General features: G+C 38.4%; 1 protein-coding gene and 1 long non-coding RNA gene across 10 annotated transcripts in view; one reads left to right on the plus strand and one right to left on the minus strand.

Moving 5' to 3' along the window:
* The window catches only part of UHMK1 (U2AF homology motif kinase 1), a 105,725-nt gene extending 93,460 nt beyond the window's left edge, over positions 1-12,265 (minus strand). For all 9 annotated transcript variants that reach the window (XM_082465716.1, XM_082465713.1, XM_082465712.1 and 6 more), the window contains exons 1-6: positions 11,836-12,265; positions 10,219-10,511; positions 9,386-9,577; positions 7,388-7,482; positions 1,862-1,938; positions 1,613-1,711 (exon numbers count right to left, since the gene is read on the minus strand). In XM_082465716.1, coding sequence (XP_082321842.1) covers positions 1,613-1,711; positions 1,862-1,938; positions 7,388-7,482; positions 9,386-9,577; positions 10,219-10,511; positions 11,836-12,103 — 1,024 coding nt within the window. In that variant the 5' untranslated portion in view covers positions 12,104-12,265. The remainder of the gene's footprint in view (positions 1-1,612; positions 1,712-1,861; positions 1,939-7,387; positions 7,483-9,385; positions 9,578-10,218; positions 10,512-11,835) is intronic.
* A 3,063-nt stretch (positions 12,266-15,328) lies between these two features.
* Positions 15,329-23,273, plus strand: LOC309639768. The gene is made up of 2 exons (XR_014251844.1): positions 15,329-15,372; positions 16,672-23,273. It is a non-coding gene; the product is annotated as an uncharacterized lncRNA (long non-coding RNA).
* The last annotated feature ends 505 nt before the right edge of the window (positions 23,274-23,778 follow it).

Consider the following 23,778-nt stretch of genomic DNA (forward strand, 5'->3'; position numbering starts at 1 on the left):
TAAGTAGTAATTTGAATTAGATGCCGAGATTATTTACAACTACTGTACCATAAGGACCTGATTAAAACAATGCTGAGGGCAAGACTATTCTTTCAGATAAAAAGGCATCCTAAAAAGTAGAGACTGGAGATTCCTACAACTGTCACAGATTCAAAGAAATTATGTTTGTTTCATTTGTCAGATAACTATACAAAGCTGATTTACCCTTACAAGAGACAGTATGGTAAAATTAGCTTCATCTGTAATGGTTTAATTTTCCACAAAGAAAATGTTTAATACTAAGCAATTGATATTTTTATGTCTGGTCCTGCTTTTTAGTCCATTCACCACTCTGCTTCCAGAATGCTCTTATTAAACACAAGTTTGACTATATCACTCTCCTAGTTTAAATTTTAATGGCTCTTTATTGCATTTAACAAAGAACAAATATTTATTGAGTACTTCTCAGAAGCCAGGGACTATTCTACCCCTGACGCAAAGTTCTCTTGTATAGTTTATATTCCAATATTACTACCTCTGGGATTAAAGTCCAAATTCTTAAACACAGCAAACAAGTCTATTAGATATCTGTATTCTGGCTACCTCTTTAGCTTTAACTGACTGTTCCCCAATAAATATCCCAAGATACAGCCATACCAAACAATTTGCTGTTCTCTGAACATGTCACACTTTCTCTCATCTCTATGTCTTTCAGCTACTTTTAGCTCAACCCCTCAACTTTTAGCCAAGCAATTCTCAGATATTACCTCTGTAGAGATGCCCATTCATGCATCACTCAGATTGAGTTAAATACCCCTCCTCTGCCTCAGTACATTACCCTACCTTCAGATTTATCAAAACTATAATTGTTTATATAACTGTCTCCCCTATCACACTAAAGACAGGAAATAATTCCACAGTGGCAAGTATATACTCAGTAAATATGTCTTGAGTGAATGAATTATTAAAAGCAAAAAAAGAGAGCTAAAAGGAGAAGTGAAAGATTAGGGCAGGACTAGAATAGACAGGGAGAAAGAAGTTGCTGGGAAAGATAGCCTTCTTTATTAATTTTGTAAAGACCTATGAGATGTAAAAGAGTTGAAAGGACCTTAGGAATTGTTTTTAGTGTACTCAAACTGCTATAACAAAATGCCACAGACTGAGTGGCTTAAACAACAGACATTTATTTCTCATAGTTCTGAAGCCTGGAATTCCAACGTCAAGGTGCAGGCAGATTTGTTGCCTGGTGTAGACAGCTGCCTTCTTGCTGTATACTCACATGGCAGAGACAGAGAAAAAGAGAGGGAGGAGAGAGACACCTCTCCTGTCTCTTCTTTTTTAAAGGGCATTAATTCCATCATGAGGGCCCCACCTTTACGACCTAATCTAACCCTATTACCTCCTAAAGTCTCCAACTCTAAATACTATCACATTGGGGATTAGGGCTTTGTCATATGAATTTGGTGGGGGACACATTCAATCTATAGCAGGAATCAAAAAGAGTACTTTAGAGATCATATAGTTCAATATCCTCACTATATAAATTAGTAAAATATGAGAATCTCACGAATTGGTATGACTGTTCCACACAGTTAGGAAAGACACATTAAAATATAATTTAGGCAACGCTGACCTTCATATTCCTCTTCATTCTCAAGATAATCATCATCCAGCACATTCAGCAGTCTTAGCACTGGAGTAGGAAGCATCACCAAATCTTCAATATGAGGGGCTGTTAAATTCATTATAACATGGTTAAATGTAAACTCTCCCAAACAAATTGATGACTGTCAGGCAAAGGAGCTTGGGAATATAAATTAGTTCTGATGTCTTATTTGATTGTAAAATAACCAAGAAAAAAATAAAGACGTATACAACTTACCAAAAGGAATGCTAAAGAATGGGCTGCACAATGCCATTTCAGCAGGAATTCTTCTGCTTGGATCATCATGAAGCATGCTAAAACACACAAATAGGTATCTTTACAATTTTTGTCAAATCTTTTGAAAATGCAACCATTAAAGAAAATAAAAACGTCTAAATGTTCACCACAGCATTAATCATATTAGCATGACTTACTGAATCATTCATCTACAAAAAAATAAATGCTATTTATGAGTAAATAGTTCAATAAATTATTATATATACCTAAGACATAATATTATATTTTAATTTAAAATCTTTTTGATTAATAAATACAACATGGGAAAGTGATCCACACTCTGTAACACTAAGTGAAAAACAGCTAGACATAGATTTCGGGTAATCCAATTTAAAAAAAACAAAAAGAGGTGAGATGACTTTTGAGCCTTGTCAAATCCCCCTAATAATAAAGCAACTTGATAGCAAAATCAAAAATCTATGGACAACATCTCTAACAAAAGTAGGTAACCCCACTAGACTCCAAAATACAAGAGGCTAGGGAGAAACCATCAATAGCAGTAGGACTTGCACCACATTGGCATGTATGTAGAAGGAAGCAGACAAAAATAACAGTTAATCTGATGAACCAGAGAAAAAAATAATCCCAAAGAACCAACAGGTATTCACTGGAAAGCACAGTTAGACAATTTGAGAAAAGCAGCTGAAACTACCAGGGGTTATACATTCTAATTCCAAGTGAATGCAAGGGGTCCTCTGTAAGACCTGAGGGGGCTGAAGTAATCTAGACACTAGAACCTCTCAAAACCAACCAGCTGAAGCTCCCTTCCAGGGCAGAGTCCTGCAAAGAAAAGAAATCTTGGGAAGAGAATCCACATTGAGGGGTAAATAAATTGAGAGAGAAAGAGACAAAGACACCAGGAAAAAAGTAGGGAAGGGGAAGAGCCAGGAGATCTCAGGAAAAGAAAAAAAACACTTTTTCAAAAAAAATTACACAAAACAACAGAAGAAGGAGCCCTGTGTAGTTAGAAAAGCTACACCTTCTTCTGTAAGTTAAGGAAAATGAATTTCATATAAAAATGAACCATATAAAAAGTATTATAACAAAGTTACTATACAAGAAAAGAGAATTGCAAAATAACTGCCCTCAGACAACGAATGCATGCAAGACATGACCACAACACAGACGAACACTATAACCTACCATTTCAAATGAGCTAAAGGCATTTTTTACAAAGATACAAGATATGAAAGAGTAACATAAATCAAATTAGAAAATTTCAAAAATCAGGTAACAGAACTCAGGAGAAACAAAAGGAAAAAATAATTTCATAAAATAAGCTTAAGCTAGAAGAGACATAAGGATGAATAAACACAAGAGATAATGTCTTAAAGACAAACAAGGCAGAAAGGAGAAAAAATTTTTAAATAAAAAAAAATGAAATAAAAAAAGATTCAAGAGAAAGTGATAATACTGAATAGAGTCAAAGAAAATCTAATATATATAGAATGGGAGTGCCTGAAGGAAAAAACCAAAGCGAGGGAACAAATACTAAAAACTGTAACTTAAGAATACCTTCATAAAACAAACAAAAAGATCTGAAACTACATATTTCCTGAGAATATAGACCCTAGAAAAATCAAAATCTATTATTCTGGTAAAATCACTAGACTTTTAAGAAAAAGATGAAATCCTCAGGGCATCTAGGCCAAAAGACCAAGTGACTTTTAATACAAAGACAGAGTGTCATTAACACGCTGTTTTCAACAGCAACACTATATGCTAGAAGAAAACACAGTATAGTTGACCCATGAACAACTCCAGGGTTAGGGGCACGCCCCCTCCCCACAGTGTAAAATCCATATAACTTATAGCTGGCCCTCCATATTCACAGTTCCTCTGTATCCACGGTACTGCAGCTGCAGATTCAACCAACTGCAGATCATGTAGTAAGATACTATTTACTACTGAAAAAAATCCATGTATAAATGGACTCTTGCAGTTCAAACTCATGTTGTTCAAGGGTCAACTGTAATTTAAGACACTCAAGAAAAGTGTCTGCTAAGGATTTTTATAACCAGGTAAACAGACTTTCAAATATAATAAGCACAGTTTAACTATTATTAATATGCAAGGGACTTCCCTGGTGGCACAGAGGTTAAGAATTTGCCTGCCAATGCAGGAGACACGTGTTTGATCCCTGGTCCGGGAAGATCCCACATGCCACGGAGCAACTAAGCCCATGCACCACAACGACTGAAGCCCACATGCCTAGAGCCTGTGCTCCGCAACAAGAGAAGCCACCGCAATGAGTAGTCCCCGCTCTCCACAACTAGAGAAAGACCGCGTGCAGCAACGAAGACCCAACGCAGCCAAAAATAAATAAATAAAACAAATAAATTAAAAAATAAATAAAACAGTATTTTTTAAAAAATGTTAAAAGAAAATAACATGCACTAACTCAGAATATTAATCCTATGATCAAGAGAACAAGCTTCAGTAAACTAAAATGACTAGAGAGACATCAACACAAGGATCAGTGATGAACATGAAATATCTAGTTACACAATGAATTGAGATTAAATGAGAGTGTTTGAAAATAGCATGTAATGGCTATATAATCTGACAATGCAGATATAACTATTTTTCAAATGAGGGAAGAATGGGAAAAGCATATGCAAAAACAACTGTTTTCAGTAATCTTACTATACCACTATTATTGAGACTGTTTTAGTGTAATGTGGAATGAAGCAAATGAGTAATTATGAAATATTCTAATCTGGCATTCTCTTTGTCCTTAAGAACCAGAATTCCTGACATAAAAGAAAAGAGAAAGAGATGTAAAACAGAAGAAGTAAAAACACTGTGGTTCTGAATTTAAATTGGAAATGTCAGTATGAAATCTGTCCACTTAATAGGCCTTGAAACAATGACCACCCCAGTAGCAATGAGTATTCCTAATACCCAGATTGTGGTTTTTAAAATACCATTTCCTACTAAAAGAAACCAGGCTTCTTGGAGAAATGCTACTTCCAGGTCTGGGGCAGGAAATGTATACTTTGAACTAGGAACATCTTACCACACCAGATAAAAATGAAACTATTACAGATAATAAGGTCTGCCAAAACCAACTTGCAGAGGCTCACATTCATCAAAGATGGGATAATTTCAGCTTCAATTAGGATAAGAACTGCAATGGATTGAAATATACCAAATATATTTAAATTCACTAGTTAATAATGATACTTTGACCTTTCAAAAAGGGGATGGTCTGCTTTGGAAGATGACAGGGAATCAATTCATTATGAAAACAAGTCAAGAGAATCAAGCATTTATTTTGTCTTTACTAAATGAAGAGAAAATGACATAATAAGAACATCACCATTCTACAACCCCTAACAAAGTCATGGATCTAGGCACTGAGTATTAACAGTTCTTAACACATAAAATGGAGATGGCCACATTATGTGCTGACATAAAAAAACAGAATACCATCTATAGTCTGGAAAAAAAAAACCCTCTAGATACATATATACAACTACCAATTTACAGAAAATAGGGAAATATGTTAGACACAATAACTACAATAACACAATCTGTAAAATTCAGACTGTGGATAACTATACTAAGTCAACAACCCAGGCTGTTCAACAAATAAACAAAGGAAAAGGGAGAGTAGGAGATGGAAAGGGACCTTTTAGAGTAAATGAAACTTAAAAGGGATTTGTTTTTTTTTAATAGAAGGGCAACACTTAACCATAGTGTTTAGGGATGCACACTTAGGTAATAAAACTATAATGAAAACAAGGAAGTGATAACCATGAAAGTCAGGGTAGCGGTTACTTTTAGGGAGGAAGAAGGGGCTTGAGATTGGGATAGGGTATGCAGAGGACTTCAGGAGTAGCTGGTAAATTTCTAATTCTCAACCTGAATAGTGGATACAAGAGTATTCCTAAGCATTCACTAAGCTACACATTTGTTTTCAGTATCTATGTTCTAGTCTACAATAAAAAAAAAGGTTCGAATAATTTGCATGCATACACAACAAAATATGAAGAAAAATACTGAAAAGAAATACACCGAAGTGCTAACAGTAGAAAATGAGTTTATAATTTTTATTTTTCTTGTCACAATTTTCTATAGCTTCCAAATCTAGTATTACTTATAGAAAAAAGGAAAAAAAAAAAGGTATTATTAAAAACAAAATAAAACCAAACCCCTCAAGCTTAAATAACAAGGTCAATGGTAGAACTTAGACTTTTAAGTCTATCCCAGAATCCATTACATAATTTGACTTCTATCCTAGAATCCGTTATATAATTTTACACTGCCTCTTTTCAATGTAAAATGCAATATTTAATATCTAGTATCAATCAGATACTGACAGCTCTTTAAAACTACTGTAATTTGTAAGACACACACACACAAATAACTGCAAGTAAAACTGGTGACATCTGAGTTCCATGGACTGTAATGTCAATTTCCTGGTTTTGATATTGTACTAGTTTCATAAGATGTTACCACTAGGGGAAACTGGGTGAAATCAAAACACTCCATCTGTATACTTTAAGCAAAAAGCTCCATAACCGCCTGACTCATTTCATTATATACACATGTGTAATATTAATTATCTCTGATCAAAAACCGCAAAGTGTCATTTCCTTAGACACCAAGATTTATAAAACAATCAATCATGCCAGATAAAAACAGACACCTTCACTTACAATAACTGACGCTAATCAGAACACCCTCCGGAGCAACACCTGGCCCAGGAGTCACGTGGACCAGCTTTCTCAAATAAGTTTGACAACGACTATCATAAGGGCATGACTAAGTTGCCACCGAATCTGAATGGTTAAGTTTACTCTGAGAAACAAACATTCCTGGGTAGAAGGAGTGGACTAATGAGCAGTTTTAATGAAGCTTTAAAAACCAGTTTGGAGAAAATTTAAGAATAGGGTACACATCCTTTTAATTAAACCATTTGTCAGAAATCATGTTTTGTCAATTCAAAGAAAGTCTATTTTATGTCACTACATTTTTAAAGACAGGAATTATTTTTATATTAAAAAACAATTTAAAAATTAAAAAAAACAACACTGTATCTGTGCCCAGAGTTTTCAATGGTAATTATTTAAAGTATAATATATAATTACTTTACTTGAAACTTTTATTTGGTAGTCCAAAGTAAACTTAGTCTTTAGTTAGTAAACACCTATTCTCTATCATATATAGAACTGCCAGAGCTACGAAAGGCCCAAGGTACAGTGATCCATCATCTATCTTCCACTGAATAACTGCTAGAAAGAGCCTAATACCTGGTACTCACCAGGAAAAAAGAACACTCCTTTGAAAATAAATTTAATAAAACAACTTGATTGCTTTCTTATTAGAAGCTAGCCTGTATAGAATATCTAAAGATTTTTGATTCTAAGGAAGGAAAAGCTCTACATGATTAAGCAAACCAGAAATAATAATATAAATCCATTCAGAAAAAAAAGCCAGTTTAAAGTACATGTAACATACCTTTTGATAAGGTCTCTTAGGTGATAGGCTGGAATTGCGGCATTCACCACTGCTTTACTGGCAAATATGTGATCAATAATAGCAGAACTGTTTGCCTAAAAAGACGGAGAAAAGTCTTCCTTTGGTTATTCAATTCAGTCTGTATTTACTGAGTACTGGACACACAGCACTGAACGTTTGGTAAATTAAATGCAACAGAAAACACTCTCTTCTGAGAGCTTACAATCTTAATGAAGGAGATTGGTACATTATTATAAAACTTCTAGAGAAGAGGAACATTTTTTCTCCATTCTCAGTACCTGACACTCTTACTAGAACACTTACTAGATGAATGAATAAAGAAACAAATACCAAAGCAACCACACAGAAATGCAGTTTAATGCAAAATGAGAAAGTAAATGTGTGCTAGGTGAGTCAGTGTCTTCATGATGAGTCTTCAATTGGTTTTCAGACAGAAATAAAATAAACTATCAAAGAGAAACCAGGACAGAATTTAAAACTTGCATCTGTCACATTATTCATACCTTAAATCCTTGTGGAACATAACATTTTCTCCCTGAGTACTGTGGAAGTGTGTACATGAGTAAAAAGACCCGATACCATCATCATCACCTAATACCACAGGCCACACGCTATGCTAGGAACTAGGTATCATTTCTTTTTTAACCTCAACACTGTTATCCTCATTTTACAGAAAGTAAACCATAGCTTAGTAAACCTAAATAAATAACTTAGAGGTGGGGGAAGATATAAACCCTAGAGGTTTAACTTCAGAGCATATGCTCATACTCGGCAATTTTGCCTCTATACAAAGTGATAAAATACAGAATAATGATGCTTATATCTAGGAGACAAATAATGGGGATTGCTTTAGTACACATCATGCCTCTAAATTTCACCAAAAAAATGCCCAAATGTGATCTAGTTCTGATTGGCTCTGGCTCAAGAAGAAATAGTCCAAAGAGCTCAAAGTTAGTCAAAGCTAAATGTAGAAAATTGATCCGTTTATCTATATTAGCACTAGGGAAAGAACAACGGACTGTTTGGGGTACTAATGATAAAGAATGATATTGGTTTTACTCACATGGCAGTACTTTTTTTGCCAAAAGTAAGCATTAGGTACACCCACTAGGCTATTAAAGTATTCCTTCCAAGAACTGCTTCACCAGGTATAGATGACTAGGGGTTTAAAAGAAATAAAACTCTGTATGGTATAATGGCCACACACTATGCATTAGATGCTCAAAAAAATACTTGTTTAATATCAAAACCAATAATAATTCTTAAATATTGTACTGTTTATCAAACCTCTAACCTAAAGGATACTGATATCATCACAACATTAAAGCCCCAATATGTTGGAAAACATAATGTAGTTAATTCCTAACTCATGAATATGCGAAAGATTAATGCCTATGTCAGAGGTTTGGAACTTAGAACCCATGTTCCCAAAGAAACAATGTTATTAGCAGCACTTTCTCAGGATAGTTCACATATAGAATACAAATAAACACGAAGCAGAGTGGAACTGTGGACAGAACACTGAACTTCTGAGTAGGAGGGACAGAACTGGGGGCCCAGGTCTAGAACATCCAGTTGTACTATCTGGAGCTAGCGGTTTTACACATCTGTGCCTCCAAGTTTTCATTTGTAAAAGAATAACCAATATCCATTCTAACAATCCTCATAGAATAGTACTGTATTAGTAATATTTTAGAATACTACATTACTAAACAAATCACTTTTGCTTCTTTGGGGAAATGCATTCATTCAAGCACTTACGACATGCCAGGCCTCAGCTAAAAACAGTGAGCATGCAATGCTCACTAGCACATCTGTAGCTACGGGAGTGAGGAATGGCATTGAAGGTAACATGAATGCAGTAAGAGGAATATGGAGGAGATGAAAGCAATCAGCGTCCTCAAAGAGAACCACTATAAACTGAGTACTCTTACATTGGGATTAAGGACCCCAAAGCAAAACAGTGGTGCAGTTTACCTTCCATTCCTGAGATCTGACTGTATGTTTCAGTTTCATTCCTGAGAACATTTCCAGTAAAATGATTCCTAGGCTCCACAGGTCAACAGCTGAGGTACATTCTGTATCACTCTGCAGGCCAGCCTGGGCCAAGCAATTCTGCAGTTCTGCTTCCGGAGCCCGATACCCGTCTGTCTGAATGTACTTTACATCCTAAAGAAGATGAGTAAATATTATATATAACCAATCAAAAACTGCCCACTTTCCATCCAACCAGTGTATTTACCTCTCTGAAAGCGCAATGAGCCACTACCAAACTGAATGTCAAAATGTTGAGTCCTTGGCTACCACAATGCTTTGGTTCATTAACTGGGTAGTTCTCAAAGGCAGGCTGTACACTTTCCATACAACTGCTCATTTCTTTAGATACTCTCTTGCCTGTCAGACACTGCTGATAAAGAAGGACACTCTGCAAAGCGCTGATAAACCATGGAGAATGGAGCATTGGCCAGAACTGTCACATGAGTTCTGCCATTAGACAGAGTCCCAACATTGAAGACACCAGTAACAGTAATTCAGCAATTAACCAAATGCTCAAAGAAAAAAAAGTCTTCTGTGTAGGTAAAGTGCTTTTAATAATTCCACAGCCCTCTTGTACTAGGTCCCCCTACCTGACCCAAACATATATCCCTTTTTAATGATTATGGCAATGAAATTCTTTTTATTTGCTTCATCCCCAGGCACTTCAGTATTTTACACAGAAATATCTCTTAAGTCTCTACTAAGTCATCTCTGTTATTTAAAAATATTTTGTTTAGACCACTGAGGGGGTGGGGAGAGAAAGTATGTCTTACCTGATTGCCCTCTTTGAAGCTAAGTCCAAAGTCAATGAGTTTAAAACATTCATTCTCGGCACTCCACAATATATTACGTGGTTTGAGGTCTGCATGGACATAACCCTCATGATGAAGAAAAGCAAGGGCCTCTAGAACATCTCTTGCACAATGCTGTATCATCCACATGGAACAACCCTGGTGACTGGAATATAAAAGCAATTCCGAAACACTGACATCCAGGAGTTCAAGCAACAGACAGCGTGATGGCACATTTGGAGAGAAGTGGATTGTAAAGACTCCATATAAAGTCACTAGAAAAAGAAACGAATTATAATACTTTAAAAACCAGACTCCGAGTAAGTGACCATTAAAGTAAATACAAATTTGGGGTAGTCTAGATAAGGATAACTTTGATGAGCAAGCAAGCCACTGTAATTTATTTTTCCCATGAGTAAGATTTTTGGGCAACTGGGTTACTTTAATAAAATGAGACGACCTTCAACAGCGGATTACTATTCAAAGATATTAAACATGGCACAATAATTCAAATTGTGTTTCCCAAGCACTCAGGGATGGGTGAATAGGCACTTAGGGTGCCAAGCAAAAATGATCAAAAGAAAAACCCAAATACTAAGTACTCTTACGGCAAACGTCACAACATGCAAAATCAAAACTGAAGATTGTTTCTTGATCCAAAATAGCACTCTATAATCCAAATATTAAAAGGAGAGATTGAGACTTCCAAGATGGCATTGTAACCTCATCTTGTAGAGATTCAACAACTCCTTAGGCCTGCAAAAAATTTCCGTCTTAAATACTCGGGTTATATACACCATTTAGCAACCCTTAAAAAAGAAAAGGAAAAAAAAAAAAAAAAAGCAACACTAGTGTTAAGAAATTCTTCTCCAAATGGTAATGTTAAAAAGGTCACCTTCAAATTAAATATGGATGATGCTTGCCAGGAAATAAGACATTTCTTTACTAACCAAAGCCGTTACTAATTATAAGCTCTCTGTTGGTATAGTAACAATGAAAACTGTTTTCATATATCAATCATCAGTAACCATTACATATCTTACATTCCGAATATCTGAATCATGAAACATGGTCTTACCTGGGTAAAAGTATAAAGTGCATAGGTATAATTTTCACACTTCCATAAGGACTACTATGTAAAATTTGGGAGTCATTTCTCCCAAATCCATACTAAATATGTATCAAGTAACACCTATATGGGTTATTAGCATTGACGTCACAAGTACTAGAAATATTTCCCATTTTTCACTGGTGTGCAAAGATTAAACAATTTCCGTATAAGACATTACAATCTAGTAAAGATATGCCTCCTTTCACTAAAGAAGATGATTCTCTGTGCTAATAGGTGCGGCATTCTGCAACGAGAACTGAATCAAAACAGAATTTATTGAGCATCTACTACGGGCAAAGCAGACCACCAACTCCACCGTATTGCAGAGTGAAAGGGGGACGGGAAAGGGCCCTGGACCGGGTGATAAGGACAGGGCCAGACCCACTTGTCCAGCCTAAAAGACGGAAGACGGAACGCCAGGCTGCGAGAGGGAGTGCATGCTTGGACTGGGACCTGGGCAAGACGAGAAGGGAGACAGTGGCAATTACCGATGTTCCTGTGACCCTGCAACTGCTCCAGCGCCGCCCTCTCTTTGCGGAAACCGTACTCGGCGGCCGAGGCCGCAGCCCCGGTGGTGCCCGGCGGTAAGAACTGCTTCAGAGCGCCGGGGGGAGAGCCGGGTGTGCCGCAGCAGCGCACACGATACACCGAGGCCGAGGAGCCGCTACCCAGGCGGCTCTGTACCTGCCACAGCCGCCCGAAGGCTTCCAGAAACCGCGGCGGCTCCGCGCCCCACGCGCAGCCGGATCCCGCCATCGGTGCGGACTGAGGGCGCTGACACGGAGCTGACGCGACGCCCAGGGCAGGCCGGCAGGGCCCGCGGTCACATCTCCGCCTGCCGGACCAGCGGCTCCGCAGGGAGGGGCCTGCAGCCGCCTCACCGACTGCCGGGACCTCCGGCCGCCATGACACCGGAAACCGTAGGCGCCGTGGGGGGGTGGGGTGGGGGTGGTCCCAGAAGCCGGAAATGGAGGAAGAGCCAATCCTGCAGGCTGAAGGAGGCGGGCCCAGAAGGGGCGGGGTCTAAAGTTGATTAGAGGAATTAAGGTTTGGAGGAAGGGACTGAGGTTGAGAGATGTGAAACTTTCTTGAGTTCTCACTGATCCAGGCCCAACGTAAACCGCTTTCACACACGTCACCTGAAATTAAAACTGCCCCTTTTTCTTGTTGAGGCACCTCACCTCAGCACTGGGAACCTAGGAAAATAAAACCCCGCCTACATTTCTCATAGCCGGGATCCCAGAGGAAATACCCCAGTTACTAAAGGAAAGGGTTTAACACCACTTCCACACCTATGGTCACTAGTGGCTATAATTCTGGAAGCCCAGGCCTCTGTGCTCCTCTTAGTCTACTTTGCCTGTGGCTGCCTCATCAAAAAGCATCCAGTCCCAGGCAAGTCTTCAGATGACTGTAGCTCTGGCTGAAATCCTGACTGCAAACTCTTGAGAGACCCCTAAGCTAGAACCACCTATCTAAGGCACTTCTGAATTCAATCCTGCAGAAATTATGGCAACAAATGTTTATTATTGTTTTAAGTTGCTAAGTTGTGGAGTAATTTATAATGTAGCAGTGAAAAAACTATAAACTAGAAAGGAATAAATTAATGTCTGCAAAATTTAACATTGTTGCAAAATTGCTTTGTAGACTAGTTGTATACATTTATGCTCTAATTAGCAGTCAGAGTGCTGACTTACCATACCCATATCATTATAAAGCATTATGATTAAAATTTTTTCTTTTTAATTTTATAAGTAATAAATGGTATTTTGATATAGTTTTTATTTTTTGTTGTTGTTAGTAATGTACACCTTTTTCATACTTTTATTAGATATTTTAATTTTCTCTTCTGTAAATTTTCTTGCAAGATCACCTTGTAGATTTCCTTTTTCACTTTACTTTCCTTACTCCTATTGTCTTTCTGATTAGATCCTTTTCTTTCCATGTGGCTGGTACACGCCAGGAAATACCAGAGGCTCACTTGGAATTGCAGGCTCCAACTGTAAGGAATCTACTGTCCCTCTCTAACCTGTTCTTTCTTCTCTCCTGAACAGTATCTCTTTGCAGTGTGCTATGGATTGAATGTCTGTGTGCCCCCAAATTCATATGTTGAAACCCCAGTCATCAGTGTGACAGTATTTGGAGATAAGGACTTTGAGAGGTAATTAGGTCATGAGGGTGGAACCCTCATGATAGGATTAGTGCCCTCATAAGAAGAGATACAAGAGAGCTTGCTTTCTCTTTCTGCTCTCCATTGTGTGAGGGTACAACAAGAATTTGGCAGTTTATAAAGCAAGAAGAGGGCCTTCACTGAGAACCTGACTATGCTGGCACCCTGATCTCAGACTTCCAGCCCCCAGAATCATAAGAAATAGTTGTTTAAGCCACCCAGTCTGTGTATTTGTTATAGCAACTTGAACTAAGGCACAATGATTATCATAAACTTTGGCCACTTGAGGATTCCTATAATAGAACCCATTTCTTCCTGGTATTTCAAGAGACTTTGTTCTCATTTCCTTGTTCTACAACCTGAAGTAAGTGGACCAATTGGTGGTCTGTCATGACATTTCCCACCTTTTCAATTCCCACATCCCCATCAATGTCAGAAGCAGCTTTAGAAGGAGGCTGAGCCAGGCCCTCTGACTGGTCCTTTTCCTATAGGTCTAGAGACCAAGCCCTGGCTTCGGAGTCAGACCTGATTTCAATCTACCACTTACTGTCTATGTGTCCCTGAGTAAACTAGCCAAACTCTATTAGACCTTGTTTCCTTGGCTAATTTTAAGATGGGATGAAATATCTGCTTTGTTATAATTAAATAAAACAACAAATGTAGATTATCTTATGAAGTACCTGACACACAGTGGGCTCTCAGTAAGATTTGCTCTTTTCACTTACCTATGCTTAGACTTAGAGTGCCCACTAGAACAAAATAGAACCTTCTCATCATCTCATCATGACTCCTCCTCAGTGGACTGCAAAGATGCTACAGATAACTAACTGTGTTTCTTGACACTACTAAATATCTCCTCCAGGTATTCTGTCCCCTTGTCGTATCTGAGGAACCTGGATCACACTTCTTTTCCTGTTCAAGTTCACTGCCCTTCAGATGGAGGAAGATAATGTGGTGCAGGATGCATCTTGCAGGCACTTTTGGGAAAGTCAGTGTGAGCCAGATATGACAGGGAATTCCATCACCTCCAAATATTTGAATTTGAAATCTTAATGGACTAGAGGCTACTGGTGACTCAAGAGATCTGGGAGGAACTTAAATTTAGAGGGTGCATTGGTTCCCTCTGTTACAATGGAGAAATTACAGCCTCTGAGGCCCTAGAGCACTGCAGAAATAGTCTCCAAAACTCAGAGGAAAACAGAGATAGGAAGGCTTTTTTTCTCCAGGTTGTAAAACAGGTAGCTGAGAGGGACAACTGATTCACCTACCAGGTCTAATCCCAGGATCACTAGGATCACTGTCCTTGGCCAAACGGCACAAGAGAGCTAGGCAGGTCCATTGACCCTGGAGCTGCAGCAGCAGAGCCCAAGGAGAGGTAGAGTGACCTGGGGAGAAAAAGACTAACCTGTGATCAAAAGGGAGAGATTGTTTTGAGAAAATATGGAAACTAAACTTTATAGAGCACTTACTGTGAGCTGTTACATCATGAGGGATCTTTGATAAACAATAGCTCTTTATAGAAACGGTACAAAATTATTTTTTCCTATCTAGAACTCTATATTGCCCTTTGAAGTTATCTTCTCAAAGGAAGCATGTCAAAACATAACAGGGATGGTGTTTTCTTCAAACTACTTTGGGATCAAAAGTCCAAAAGAATAAATTGAAGGGATATTAAAGGAGAGAAATCAACTCAGATATGCCTGTGGTGAGGTATGCCTTTTCCAGCTCTCATTCCTGTCAGGATAGAACAAGGTACTATGCTTGAAAAGAGTTTGAAAGCTATAAAACATGGTATTATTATTATTTTCCTTTAAAGATGAAGGCAGCAGAAGTGGAGAAGTCACAAACAGAAGATCATGTAAGTCTCCAGCCAACTCTTGTATGAAAAATGGGTGCTTAATAATATAGGTGGGTCTAAATAGTAGAAACACTTATTACTCAAGCATTAATGAAAATCAGTCTAGTCCTGGCCTTAACATCAAGAGAGATAGAATATTCTAGAGAGAGGATTGTGGGGCCCAAATCCAGAAAGGTAGAAAAGCCTGATAGCTTGAAACCATTTATTCATTTATTCCTGACTTCAATAAATATTTATAAAGAACTACTATAATTCCCTGGACAAAGAACTCAGAGTCTGGTGAGGGAGACAGACAAGTTTAACGAGGAAAAAAAAAAAAGCACAAGTGAAGAACTATGCTTAGAGCATAAGGAAAAGCTCATTATTTGAGATTGGAGAAAGTTGAGATAATGATTGTGGGAAAGTGATCTGATGAACTGAAAAATGCTGTTGACCCCAAGCTTTACCATTAAGGTGGTATGGTATCATCATCCCAAGAAGGAAGGGAAAAGAAGTCAAAGTTGGAAGAGAAAATAACTTCAATGAGAAGTGTATTGAAAAGGAGGGTCGATTTAAATGGAATGGTATATAGATGTCCTCGGTATCCACAGGGGGGCGGAGGAGTTGGTTCTAAGACCCCGGCTGATACCAAATTCATGGATGCTCAGGTCCCTTATATAAAATCCTGTAGCCCAGAGGACCTCCCCTATCCACGGGTTCCGCATCCACAGATTCAACCAACCCCAGAGAAGACTGAAAGTCGTGAATGTGAAACCGTAAATATGGAGGGCAGAGTGTATATCTATCTTCAAGATAGATCTTGATTTCTTGATACACTATCCCTTGATTTGAAACTGGCTTTTAGATAATATTTAGCAGGCAGTTCTGCACTATATACACTATTGAGGAAAAGGCTAGGTAAGGGGAGGGGGTATGCCTCAATGTCACTCTTGTCAACTGGCCCCAGCAAATATTTGTCCTGAAAATTTTGACTGGGGAATGCCAAGTCAACACTTTATTAATATCTTGAGCTTAATATATTTAAAACTATACTCCTGATCTTTCTCCCCAGTCAGCCCCCAAACCCTGGCCTCATCCTTTGACTCTTATCTTTCTACCATCTTCAAAATATACTCAACCACTTTTTTTTTTTAACCATCTCCCAGCTACCAGCCTGGTCTAAGCCTCCATCACCTCTTGCCTAGATTATTGAAATAACCTCCTAACTGGTCTTTCTGCTCCCACTCTTGTCCTCCTACAGTCTCTTCTCAACACTCTCAGGCTATTCATTTCACTCGCTTCCTTTCCTTTCTCTCCCAGGTCCAGCTCTTACAAAAGCCACTTTTGCAGACAGTGATGTTCAGGTGATGTGGACTTCTCAACCTCTCTGCTCTGTTCTCCACCTTCTGGTGGGAGTGTTAATGAACAGTGAAAAGGGGCTTCCCTGGTGGCGCAGTGGTTGAGAGTCTGCCTGCCAGTGCAGGGGACACGGGTTTGAGCCCTGGTCTGGGAGGATCCCACATGCCACGGAGCGACTGGGCCCTTGAGCCACAATTGCTGACCCTGCGCGTCTGGAGCCTGTGCTCCGCAACAAGAGAGGCCGCGATAGTGAGAGGCCCGCGCACCGCGATGAAGAGGGGCCCCCACTTGCCGCAACTAGAGAAAGCCCTCACACAGAAACGAAGACCCAACACAGCCATAAATGAATAAATAAATAAAATTAAAAAAAAAAAAACAGTGAAAAGATAATCAGCCAAACCAAGGAAAATCAAAGGCCTTGATAATCCAGAAATTGCATAAACAGTTATATGTAATTAAGAATTGTCTCTAGATTCAAAAGTGTTGTGTTTTTATTCCTGATGCTGAAATTATGAAAATCACAAAAGAGAGATATAAATCATCACTTGTCATTATTTTACTTAGTATAACAAACTGCCTTAATTACTAATTTGCACTGAGCTGCATTATTATTGCTTCAAGTGCTAACAGTTTTCCTCTGAAATTTTAAGACGCTGCTTATGAATTATTATTCTGGTTCTTACAGCCTGAGCAAATTTCATTAAACTCTTTTTGCTTCATGGGTTCATGTGTGATATTAAGCTACTGATCCTTGCTATGCCCATATATGGGTACTATACATTTTAATGTTACATCTTTTAATACATTTTATATCATATTTATTCTTTTGAAGAGAAATGGATGCAGAGTGAGAGTTAGCAGTTTGAAGTTTTGGGTTTTTTTGTGTTTTTTTTGGTTACGCTGGATCTGTATTTTTTTTTAATTTTTTTTAATACCATGCATTTTCTTTTTTTTTCTTCTCCTTTATTTATTTACTTGTTTTATTTTATTTATTTTTGGCTATATTGTGTCCCCACTGCCGCATGCGGGCCCCCTTCTCACTGTGGTGGCCTCTCGTTGCAGAGCACGGGCTCCAGGTGCGCGGGCCTCAGCAGTTGTGGCATGCGGGCTCAGCAGTTGTGGCTCGCAGACTCCAGAGCGCAGGCTCAGCAGCCGCGGTGCAGGGGCTCAGCCGCTCCGCGGCATGTAGGATCTTCCCAGACCAGGGCTCGAACCCGTGTCACCTGCACTGGCAGGCGGACCCACAACCACTGCACCACCAGGGAAGCCCTGGATCTGTATTATAATATAGAACAAATTGATGAGATTTTGACAAAGAAACCTAATTGGTATCCAGTGGAAAAAGATAGGTTTGTATTCTACCTACACCCATCCCAAGCCTAATGATGAACAACAACAATCCTTAATTATGATAAGGGTGAGTGAAGGATGAGGAGAACGCTTTCCTTTTCCCCAAAGCAGATCTTGCTCCTCTCTTACTAAAGCGTTCAGCCTCTCTCCACATGGTAGCAGGGCAATTTCAAGCTCTGACCCTCAGCCCATCACATAGGGCGTTAACAGAGCCTACCTTAAAAAGTCAGAAAGGTAAAGGCACTAAACTTTTCTAGTTGGAGGATGTGGGGTTGGGGGAAGCATGGGGTTAGCAAATTCTTAAGGAGAAAAGTCCATAAATTAGCAAATGAAATTTCTCAAGAAGAACGTGTCTCTAATATATTCAGTAATCATCATCTAAAATCTCTGCCCTGCAAGCATTTAGCAGGCCTCAGCAGAACTGATAGTCAGGTAATACCATTTCTTTGTAGATGACGTATTAAGATATCCAGGGTGATGGTTGAAAGCCTAGGCTCTGGAGTTGTACTGTCTGGCTTCTAACCCTGGATTCACCACTTTGCCATCATGTGTGTGATCTTGGTCAAGTGACTTCTCCTAACTAAACTTCCAGTTCTTCAACAGTAAAACGTCATTGGGTTACTATGGCGAGTAAAAGAAATACTGTGTTTAAAGAGCTTAGCATAGTGGTTGCCACAGACTAAGCACGCAATAGATGTTAGTTATTCTTCTCTGGATTTCGAATTATTTACCACGTTGACCCCCAAAAGGCCTGGGAGAATCAGATTGAAGAATTCTAAAACTGTCTTCCTGGTTGGGACCTACAGATGGTGCTATGACCTCATCTGTTATATTTTCTAGAATGGTGGTAAGAACTTACTAGGAGCCCCTCAGCAAGACCCAGTGAATAAGGATGAGAGCCAGAGACGCAGATGGTGTAGTAGGCAGGAAATTATACTGGTTCAGTGGGAAAACCTCTTCTTTTTTATCTTTGAGCCCCATCTTGAGCTGTTTTCTTTGAAATTTAGCCAGTGTGTTTTATTGAATGGGTATACTTGATCCCTCCAAACCCCTCCCCTCCCCAAGTGATCATGAACCTAAGATATTACCCTTAAAACTATCCTGTTTTTAATGCCACTAGTATGATTTTAACTTGCCACATTGACCCTGTCAGAAAACTAAATTCTCCAAAAATTTTCTCCCAAGACATGAAATCTTCATTAGTTGCTACTTGGTGGCAATAGCCACTTTCCACACCTTTACCAAAAGCAAGGATTTTTTGTAGTCTTCTGATTGTTGTTACTACCAAGGCTCTAGACAAAATTCAATGACAAACGATTTTAGTGAATTTAAAAAATCAGAAAAACTGCTGATTCTGAAACAGACACTATTAAAGTAGGCAACTTTCTATAAATTCTTACTTTTATATCAAAACAACTTAAATTTTTAGACATATGATTTTTACATGTAAATTTTACTCTTTTTTTTTATAGACCATAAAGATTTCCTTTATTAGTCTTCTGTATAAAGAATTTTGCAAGCCTAAGGGAAGATACTTTCTGTGTGTGTGTTTATTTTACACATGTGGTATCGGAAACTAATGGTATAACACACCTACACATAAATTAGGCAAAAGATAATGGATATCAAAAAGGGCATGAGAGAAATGTTCTAGTAAATCAGATATAAAAAGCAAATATAATATAAAAATGGGAGAGCCACGTGAGTTACAAATTAGTAAGTTCAGGTAGGGCTTCACAAGAAACCCCTTGGTGAAACTATTGAACAGTGGCGCATTGTAGGGAACTAATGTTCAGTGTAGACTAGTCATGATTCTTTTGGAAGTCAATGCTCCCTAGCTGTTTTATTTCACACACAAAAAAATCTCAAGTCATCAGGTATTAAAATTATTATCTTATTACTTGAGAGTAAAGATGAAAGTGAAAATTTTAAGCTGTTGTAGCTGTATCATTTGCAAAATCATATGGCTTTAAAAGCTTGAAAATAACACTTCCATAAAGCCTTCAACTTAAGCTATCTATGAAAAGAACAAACTACTTAATATCTGATGGTTTTCACTGATCAGAATAGAAATATATTAGGAGGATGGGAAATGTATTCGGTTAAGGAATAACTACATTCAATTTATTCTGCTAGAAAGTTTATGAAGATATAATTATGTGATGATATATGCTTGGAAATATTCTCCATGCTTGGTTAACAGAAATAGAACGTACTAAGTAGTACACTTGGGAGACAATGTCTTGTTTAGCAAGATATGTGAAGATACAGTGAGATGTGCCAGTTATCAATTTATTGCCTCTGATTCAAATCCATCCTTCTTTGACCTGCTTTGGGACACTGGAGCAGGACCCTGTGAACATTTCTTCATTGCCAGCTGTCTCTGTTAATAACAGAGGGCACTTGGAGGGACCCTGCCAGAGAATGGGGCTTCTCTCCCTGCTTCTGGGGTGCTTTGTTTTCCTCCTCCAGTGTGGCTGCAAGCGACATGAGAGAGGCCGGACAGAATGCACTCTCCAGTGAGTCTGTCCAGCGAATTTCTCTGTTGCCCTACAGGCTAAGCTGTGGCCGCGTTCTCTCCAACAGGATCTGAACCTCAGCCTTGTGTGGTGGGTACCCTCTTCCAAAGTCTTTGTTTCCTCCTTGGACATTCCTTCCCTTAACCCTGGAGGTGGTAGCTGCTTCCTGTATTTTCTATTCTTGTGTTCTTTAGTGTCCTATTTCCCCCCTTTTAGTTAACTGCCTTTTACTACTTAATAATTCTTTATGTTAAATTTTCTCTGCTCAAATTACTAGTGTGGTGTCTGACCCCTAACTAGATCCTGACTAATGCATGAGATGAGGGAGAGGAGGCCAACTGACTGTTGAGACCAGCCTTTCTCGGTCTTCTTACCCTGGAGAAATCCCGGAAATAATTTTCAGGTCTCAAGAAAGCCCTACTGAGACATTATTAAATCTCTGGCTTACGCCATCAGGAAGGTGTAGACAATAATGGTCAATGCTCTGTTTAGAACAGAATGATGTTTTCCTGCAGATCTACTTATTTTGGTCCAATTACTACTGTATTTTTTGTGTGGTTCTCCCTCCCCACAAAGGATCACAACTCTATTGAAAGTCATTAGTGTAGATAGAGAAACCTTCCCTAAATTCCCAAAGTTTTTCCTTTGTTTAAATGCCCTTGACTTTTTTTTTTTTTTTTTTTACCTAACCCAACTTGGCCTAAAAGTCTTATAATAAATTCCTACTGTGTGAGATGCTAATGAGGTGTACTCTGTGGAATATTTCCTGGGGAAGAGTAGTTTTCCACCTATTTAAAACTAAAAATTACTTTTTAGCCAAACTTTCTTGAAAAAAATAGGGAGTTAAGCTTAGCTTAACTTTTTTGAAATCAATCTTTCTTTTCTTTTCATAATTTTTAAAAATTCATAAGGCAGGCAATGAATTTTTGTTGAATAACTGACAAGCCAAAATGAGACAATTTTTCTAAAGGCAGGCTTGGTTGATTTAGTTTAAATAAAAACTACACATTTATTTTAATTAACATCATCCACAACATGACATTTTATTAACACTTATTGAATAGTTAAGCTATTAAAATCATAAGCCAAACAATCTGAAAAAAAATCTAGTTTAAGGGCTTCCCTGGTGGCGCAGTGGTTGAGAATCTGCCTGCCAAGGCAGGGGACACGGGTTCGAGCCCTGGTCTGGGAAGATCCCACATGCCGCGAAGCAACTAGGCCCGTGAGCCACAATTACTGAGCCTGCACGTCTGGAGCCTGTGCTCCGCAACAAGAGAGGCCGCGATAGTGAGAGGCCCGCGCACCGCGATGAAAAGTGGCCCCCACTTGCCGCAACTAGAGAAAGCCCTCGCACAGAAACGAAGACCCAACACAGCCATAAATAAATAAATAAATAAATAAAAATTTAAAAAAAAATCTAGTTTAAGATACAAATTTACACAAGAATTTAAAAATATTTTCTTACCGAGTGCCATGATCTGGCTCAAACACAAATGCTGCAGTAACAAAATTATTATTTACATGATTGGTTTTCTTTTTTTGTATGAAAGTGTTATTTTTGAAACCACAAATGCAGAAAAAATTTTCCTTTTTTTAAAAAATTTTTTAAATTGTAGTTGATTTACAATGTTGTGTTTTGTGTTAGTTTCAGGCATAAAATTTATTTCTTTAATGTCTAATCTATGCTAGATTTTTTTTTTTTTGCTAAACAAATATTTAATTCTCAGTTGAACTTGAGATAAGCATGAATGGATTTCATTTTTAAATGAAATGAGATCATTTTTTTATTTGTGGTGACCTAAATGAGAAGGAAATCTAAAAAAGAGTGGATATATGTATATGCATAACTGATTCACTTTGCTGTACAGCAGAAACTAACACAACATTGTAAAGCAACTATACTCCAATAAAAATTAATAAAAAATAAATAAAATAAAATAAGATTATTTTTGTCCCTCCTCTTGATGCTTGGCATACCAGAAAAAACATTCTTACCCATGTAAGTAGTTGAATACTGCAGCAAAATGTTTATTGTTTTTCTATGAATGGCAAGATACCCTTATTTTGCCAAAATCCAAAACGTCTAGGGGTCAGACAGTACATCTCATCTTTTGTGTGTGATCAGACTGTGGATCACAATGTACTTTCTCTTCTCTCAAAGCCAAGCACAGAAGATTCAGGGGGGAAAAAAAAAAAAAAGGTTCCTCACCCAGTCATCCATTTGGATTGGAAAAAAGAAAAAAAACTGTTCAGTTTTTTCTCTAGTACTTCCAGGTCATTTTTAGTAAGACTTGAAACTCGCTGGTTTCTTCTAATCCCAAGCAACAGTGAAAACAGTGTGAAATTTCCTTTTACAATGTGATTTTTCCAAAGACTCAGTTTCCTTTTAAATACAAGAATCTTGGGCTTCCCTGGTGGCGCAGTGGTTGAGAATCTGCCTGCCAATGCAGGGGACACGGGTTCGAGCCCTGGTCTGGGAAGATCCCACATGCCACGGAGCAACTAGGCCCGTGAGCCACAACTACTGAGCCTGCGCGTCTGGAGTCTGTGCTCTGCAACAAGAGAGGCCGCGATAATGAGAGGCCCGTGCACCGCGATGAAGAGTGGCCCCCACTTGCCGCAACTAGAGAAAGCCCTCGCACAGAAACGAAGACCCAACACAGCCATAAATAAATAAATAAATAAATAAATAAATAAATAAATAAATAAATAAATAAAAGAATCTTGTCACTTAAGTCCATACATTTTCTTCAGGGCCTTACAGAGACTTAATTCACCTTGCTCGTGGGATCAAAAATGTCCGCTAAGAAGGCTAGTTTCTGTAGCCATTCTTCATCTTCAAAGCACCCAGCAAAATCTGGCCTCCTGTTTTCTTGAAAGGGGTCCTGCAATTCACCTTTCAGCTCAAGCCCCCTGTTGAGAAGTCTTCCTTTGCCAGCCACCAGATATCTGTGTGTAGCAGGAGACTTACGTTCTTTGTCTGGGTGTTTACTCAGGCTTTTAAACATTTTTGAGTGAACAGGTCTCTGTTTAATAAAGTTAAGCATTTTTGTAACATCACCATAAGTTTTTGTATCATCTCCAAGAGTTTTTCAATAGCACCTCTCTTTGAAGAAGGCAGTCTGCTGTGATAACATCAGCATTTTTTTTTTTAAACAACAAAGGATGAAACCTCATGTGGAACCAGCCATCGATGGGA

The sequence above is a fragment of the Balaenoptera physalus genome, assembly GCF_965194825.1.
Source record: "Balaenoptera physalus genome assembly, chromosome: 1".
Taxonomy (NCBI): Eukaryota; Metazoa; Chordata; class Mammalia; order Artiodactyla; family Balaenopteridae; genus Balaenoptera; species Balaenoptera physalus.